Below are 7,018 nucleotides of genomic sequence, written 5' to 3'. Positions count from 1 at the left end.
CGCAACTTGCCCTTACTCGACAGAGTAAGGGCTACTCGATAGAGTACCCCAAGACATATAAATACGGAGTATTACATCCTTTCTCTCCATTGTGCCCTCTCCGTCACCATACTCTCCTCAAGCCCCAAAAATTTCATATCGTGCTCTATCACTCTCAACCATGTCTGTCTTGGTCTTCCTCTACTCTAGGGACCTTTTCTGTTCTCCAAGTCTCCAGCCTCCTAACTGGTGCGTCCATAGGTCTCCTTCTCACATGACCAAACCATCTTAGTCGGTTTTTCATCATCTTTACCTCTATTGGCGCCACTTTTACCTTTTCCCGAATCACCTCATTCCTTAATCGATCTTTCCTTATATGTCCGTACATCCACCTCAACATACGCAACTCCGCCACATTCATCTTTTGAATGTGACAATGTTTCACGGCCCAACACTCGGAACCGTAAAGTAAGGCAGGCCTAATTGCCGTGCGATAAATTTTTTCCTTTAATCTTTGGGGCATATCGTTGTCGCATAAAAACCCCGAACCACTCTTCCATTTCAACCATCCCACTTTAATTCTGTGGGCCACATCTCCGTCTAACTCCCCATCTTTTTGAATAATAGATCCTAGATATCTGAATAAATCTGACCCCTCAACCACATTCCCATCGAAAATAATACTCTCCGCATTTGTCGATCTCAACCCCGCCACCTTACTGAATTGACACCTCAAATACTCAGTCTTACTCTTGCTCAGCCTAAACCCACGAGTCTCCAAAGTCTGCCTCTACAATTCCAACTTTCTCTCCACCCCCTCTTTCGTCTCATCAATCAACACAATATCATCAGCAAACATCATACACCAAGGGATGTCGTCCTGAATATCCCTTGTCAAGTCATCCATAACTATAGCAAAGAGAAAAGGACTGAGTGCAGAACCTTGATGCACCCCGATGGTAATGGGAAATTCTTCCGTTCTCCCAACATTAGTGCGAACACTTGCACTAGCCCCCTCATACATGTCCTTTATGAGGTCAATATATTTTTAAGACACACCCTTTCTCGCCAAAGCCCACCAAAGTACTTCTCTTGGTACCGTATGATATGCCTTTTCCAAGTCAATAAAAACCATATGCAAGTCCGTCTTCTTGTCCCGATGGTGTTCCATCAACTATCTCATGATAAAAATCGCATCCATAGTCGATCTCCCGGGCATAAATCCAAATTGGTTATCCGAGATGTCTACACATCTCCTAAGCCTTTGCTCGATTATCCGCTCCCATAACTTCATCGTATGACTCATAAGTTTAAATCCCCGATAGTTGGAACACTCTTGAACATCACTTTTGTTCTTGTACAAAGGGACAAGAGTGCTTCTCCTTCAAGCTGATGGCATCTTGTTGCTCCTCCCCGAAGCACTCTCTGAGATAATTAACTTATTTTTATTGAACTTGTTGCAGAAATCCATTTCACCGAGTGTTAAGATTAGACACAATCCATTTGGTCATATAAGTTCGTTTGAGCTGTAGCTCAAAGTTATTGTTCATGGTAATTCGCTGCTTCTGATCTACTAGCTGCACCTCTGTAGGGCAGTCAATCTGTTGTTTTGTTGATTTTGGGCGTGAGAGTTGAAGGTTTGGGGTCACCTGCTATCATTTATATTTCGTGTAGTAACTAACTGTCATTTTACAATTGCGGGTTCGAACAATCACTGATGGAAGTGAGAAACAATAGAGTTTTTTAGCTATCTTTCTATCATTAGATGTCGTCTTTGCTGCTGTTAAAAGAAGTAATTTATGGCCCATTTAGTACATCACTTAGCTATCTTTCTATCATTAGATGTCGTCTTTCCTCTTCACTTTTTTTTTGTTTGATTTAGGTCTGCTCAGTCTCCACTGAAGTTGGTTACAAGATTTCCCAACCATTCTGAGTTTGGAACACTGCATGCTAACTTTGTGTAAGATTTTGTCGAGTATTATTTGTTGGATGTGGTATATCTATTTCAGTCAACATGTCAAAATCTTTTAAGTTGTGAAAAATTTACGCAGACATGCAATCAAAAGTTTCCCAGACAAGAAGTATTTGGGGACTTGATCAGATCTTCATTTGTTAATTTTTGGTTCATGAATATGCAGGTACCACTTTATTTTTCAGACGTGCTCAGTTCATTCAATAAGTGAAGACAAGGGTTTATGTTTATACACTTCACTATCCTATTCTTTTTCTTGTGGCATCTGTGAGGTACTATTCTTCATACTAGTCCACCTCGTCTCGTGTTTTCCAATATGTTATGAGGAGTCTTACTTTAACTTTAGTTTAATGAATATATTATTGTACATGGGTGATTTTTTAGGTTTACTTCAGTGATGCTGTTTTTAGTACAAGTCATGGTGTGAATGGCTAATTTGGGGGTGTCTACTGGTTTGCTGGTTTCAAGCTGCCTTTGCCCTATTTGAACGTATGTATTTCTGTATTTTTTTGTTTAAGCAATAAAGAGAGATCATGATTGTCTTTGGAATTGTTTGTGCACAACGCTATTCTTTGGATTGTCTTACAGGTCAAATAGGTGCAGTTGATCAAGATTTTGTATTTTATAGTTAAAAAGTTTTTAAATTCATCCTTGTAAATTGGTTCGATCTCAGGCTAGTTATCCATATTGAAGCTTATATTCGCTAATCCAAAGTAGAATCCACTGTTGCTGCTTGTCGCTTGATCGTAAATCCCTTCTCAAATCTTTTAATTTGCTACTGAAGTATTATTTTCACAAATATGGTATTGAAATGATACATAGAAGTCATTATCAACAAATAGTTACTACCAAGTATATTTTAGTGCCCTTGTAATTAGTTTTGGAGTATTGTATATTGGTCCGCAAATAGCCATTTATTTGCGGCGTTTTAAAAATGATGCAAATAACTTTGCTATTTGCGGTTGCTGTTACATTTGAAACGCCGTAAAAGGCTCCTTTTTTTGAAGTTGTGCTAGTGTGCCTTTCAAAATTTACTGGATGTGAATGCATACAAGTTGTTTGAAATGTCCCTGTGAAGCCGTAGGTCCCGGGTAATCATTACAATTCGATCTGCAAACACGCAAAAAATAAACTCAAACAGCATAATTAATCATAAAAAGAACACGAAAAACTAACTTAGCAAGTCGAAAATTGCGGCGGGCAGAATTTACAGATCCCCATAAGAGCGTCAAAATATTCCAGCAGTAGCACACCTAACAACCCAATGAAAAAAAAAGCAAATACCACAATTCAAACAGATATTCTCATATAAGACTGTTTTACACTAATATTGTGCAAATCATGACCCATTGAAGTAAAAAGACTGTCATAAAATAAAGGGTTTTTTGATAACTACTACCTTTGTAATACACGGTTTTAAGAACTACTACCAAAATAATTTTCGTTTAAAAACTACTACCTCTAAGTTTGATTTTTTTTAAAAACACTACCAAATCTCATCCAAACCCAATAAAACACAATTTTAACCATTTATTTTTGAATTTCCATCTTAAGTTGTAAACTTTATCCCTTTAACACTACCAATACTACCGTTTGCCAATCATTTTGGGGCAAAATCACTTTAAATTAGCTTCATCTAATTCACCTATCTAACGTAATTAAGGTAAAAAAGTTGTTTAAACTTCATCAAATTAACTAGTTTAAGGGATAAAATTAACAACTTAGGATGGAAATTCAAAAATAAATGGTTGAGATTGTGTTTTATTGAGTTTGGATGAGATTTGGTAGTGTTTTTTAAAAAATTCAAACTTATTGGTAGTAGTTTTTAAGCGAAAATTATTTTGGTAGTAGTTCTTAAAACATGGTAATACAAAGGTAGTAGTTATCAAAAAACCCTAAAATAAAACCACTATACAAACTTGTTGTGTAAGACAGCCTTGCAATTAAATTAACACATACTTTGTAATAAAGAGATGAACGGGTGCAACAAGAGCACTAGAGACGGATTTATCAGGAACAAGATTGTTGTGAGATAAATCGTGAACAAAAGTTCCGTCACATAAAACTTTGAAGGGTTCTCTAAATCCAAAGCATGTTGTGTAAAATCCGACATAGAACTCTAGCTGTAGCGGCATCGATTAGAGTTCAATAGCCTAGTTGCGACCACCACTCGACCTTGGTGAGCCCAGGCCGAGCACCACGCATCATTTGAGTCACAAATGATAAACTCAGAACCGAAATCCGACATAGAACTGAACTCGAATTGCATGAACTAAACTGCAGGAAAATAAAAACTTAAGCTGAATCAATTGTAATGCTATTAGGGAAGTTACTATACTTACGCGATTGTAATCTTTATTAGCATTATTCTAGCCTTATTTACGGGATTCTGTTATTAGCTTATAACCTATTTAAGCCTTGTTTTGGCATACCTAATGATACACAATTTCCCCTCATATCTCCTTAACATGGTATCAGGGATTCCTATCTCACAAAATACCCTAAAATAATCTCTCACCACGAAAATCATCAACCCTACCGCCATGGCCGGAGATGATGCCTCCGATGACCATCCAAAAATCGACTCTCTTAGCCCTTATTACCTCGGTTCACATGATGTTCCGGGGGCAAAAATTTCAAACGTTACTCTACGTCGTGACAATTACGACGCTTGGCAGAAATCAATGACTTTCTCGCTTAAATCCCGCCGTAAGTTTGGATTCGTCGATGGGACGATTAAGAAACCCTCTACCGAATTTGAACTCGACAACTGGGTAGTTGTTAATTGCACAATTGTTCAATGGATTCGTAACATGATTGATCCAAGTTTGCTCGAAAATATTTCCTACCCCGACGAATATTTGCCGTTTATGGTCGAAATCAAAGAACAATACTCCGTCATCGATGGCACGATGATTCACGGACTCAAAACACAATTGAATAATTGTAAGCAGGCCAAGGGAATGGACGTAACTACATATTTCGGGAAGCTTAAGACTCTCTGGGATTCGCTTGCTCGACATGAACCACCCTTTTCCTGCCAATGTGGAAAATGCGTTTGCGGCATCGGCGCCAAAGCCATGCAGCGACAGGACAACGAAAGATTGCACCAATTTTTCATGGGACTTGATCCCACCCTTTACGGTAATATCCGATCTTCACAATTTCAGTTGGATCCTTTGCCTTCCCTTACTCGTGCTTACAATCTCGTTCTCCAAGAGGAACGCTTGCGTGTTGAAACTCAACCCAATACTTCTGATGTTGCTATTTTCACCACTCCCTCTGCTAATACCGATTGGCGTGTGCTTCGTGACAAAGAGCGAACTGATAAACTTAAACTGTTTTGCGCGCACTGTGAAACCCGTGGACATGAGGCGCCTAAATGATTCTTTAAGACCCTGCGTTTTCCTGATTGGTGAGGCGATAGGCCCCGTACTATTGCTGAATACCTTGTTTACAGGGCTCGTGCTGCAGCTCGTGGTCCGGGTACTGCTCAAAGTGGGACGTCGGGTGGGTCTAACACAAGCAAGGCGGGCTCGGACCCTTCTGTCCGTGCAAATGAAGTTATTACACACCCCTCGGCTCATTCCCTGCTTGATACGGATCGTCTAAGTGGTATGTGTGAATGGATTATTGATACAGGTGCTTCCAACCACGTCACTGGAACTTTGTCGTGTTTGGAGGATCAAATCCAAATTCCGGGTCGCACTGTTGGCCTTCCCAACGGTCAACAAGTTGTGGCATCCGTAATGGGTTCGGTCTATATCAATGATTTTCTTACTCTCCGCAACGTTTTATTTGTTCCTGCATTAACATGCAATTTAATATCCGTTTCCCAGCTAACAATTGAAAATACTTTCTCCTTTGAATTTACTAAAAATACATGTCTCATTCAGGACCCTTCCTCGAGGAAGACGATTGGAGCCGGTGAGCTACGAGACGGACTGTTTTGGATTCATGCGGGGGAGAGGCCATTGACGGTGCATACGGTGACTGGACAAGGGAGTTTCGACCTTTGGCACAGGCGTCTTGGGCATCCGTCGGATAAAGTGGTCAAGACTATTCCCTCTTTTAGTAATTTATCTTGCAATAAAGACATTGTTTGTGATGCTTGTCACTTGGCCAAACAACATCGTGATAGTTTTATTTCGAATAATAAGCGTGCATCGGATTTATTTGAATTAATTCGATGCGACCTTTGGGGACTAATAGGCTCGTATTTCTACTATCTATTTAGCATATTTTAAGTACAATAAAGCGACATTGGGATGCGGTTTTATATGATTTACGTCACTATTGCCGTTTTTCGAGTGTCGGGGTAATAATGGAGTTTTGAGCAATGACCGGAAGCAAAGACATGTCTTGAAGTCTACCATGATACAAACATCTACAAGCAAGAAGGAAGACTAGCTATGAAGAAGTGAAAGGATGAAGCAATTGAAGATTTGAAGCTTCGTTTGCACAAGGATCGACTTCAAAAGAGTATATCTTGAGTTCTAGAGCTCGTATCGATGCAAGGCCAAGTGGAGGTGAAAGCTTATGTTTTTAGCTTTCCAACGATAGGTCACACGCCTCATTTGGCCAAGTAAAGAGAGAGATATGACTTTTTGGAAAATGCAGTCCAGCAGACTTTGGGCGCACCGTGCGCCCGCCTATGCTATAGGGCGCACCGTGCGCCTTACACAGGTATTATGCGTTTTGATTACGGGCTTCCATCCAACTTAAGCCCATCATTTCCTCTTTAACCTAGGACTATATATAGGTGAATGCATTAGGGATTCACTATCTTATGCTTTATTTTAGACTTTATTTTGTTAATCAAGTTGTAATTGAAGAATTATCATCTAATTTGGGGTTTTAGATCTAATTATGGAGAACTAATCTCCTATCTTAATCCGACTCAAGGTTTAATCTTTTGGTTGTAAGACTCTTTAATCCTTCTTTTAATTTCATTATCATTGTTAATCTTTTTGTGTTTATTGTTTGAATTTTGGAATCCTTGTTTATATTGAGTAATTAAGTGTGATTTCCTTGTTGCTTAATTAATCAAGTTCCTTAATTTATTGT

At 39.2% G+C, this 7,018-nt stretch overlaps 1 protein-coding gene across 1 annotated transcript; it reads left to right on the top strand.

The window, feature by feature from the left end:
• The first annotated feature begins 4,494 nt into the window (after window positions 1-4,494).
• LOC141627875 (uncharacterized) lies at window positions 4,495-6,198 on the top strand. Its single transcript, XM_074441082.1, has 2 exons — window positions 4,495-5,291; window positions 5,379-6,198. Exons 1-2 carry the CDS (start codon window positions 4,495-4,497, stop codon window positions 6,196-6,198), a joined length of 1,617 nt encoding a protein of 538 aa, XP_074297183.1.
• Window positions 6,199-7,018: the final 820 nt, after the last annotated feature.

The sequence above is a fragment of the Silene latifolia genome, chromosome Y, assembly GCF_048544455.1.
Source record: "Silene latifolia isolate original U9 population chromosome Y, ASM4854445v1, whole genome shotgun sequence".
NCBI classification, from domain to species: Eukaryota; Viridiplantae; Streptophyta; class Magnoliopsida; order Caryophyllales; family Caryophyllaceae; genus Silene; species Silene latifolia.
The sequence above is the reverse complement of the archived record's forward strand: the minus strand, read 5'-3'. Positions and strand labels throughout refer to the sequence as shown.

Excerpts from the sequence above, each read along its gene's own strand:
- LOC141627875 (XM_074441082.1), top strand. The coding sequence starts at position 4,495 with ATGGCCGGAGATGATGCCTCCGATGACCATCCAAAAATCGACTCTCTT. Across the intron at positions 5,292-5,378 it reads CGAACTGATAAACTTAAACT|GCCCCGTACTATTGCTGAAT; the intron begins GTTTTGCGCGCA and ends GTGAGGCGATAG.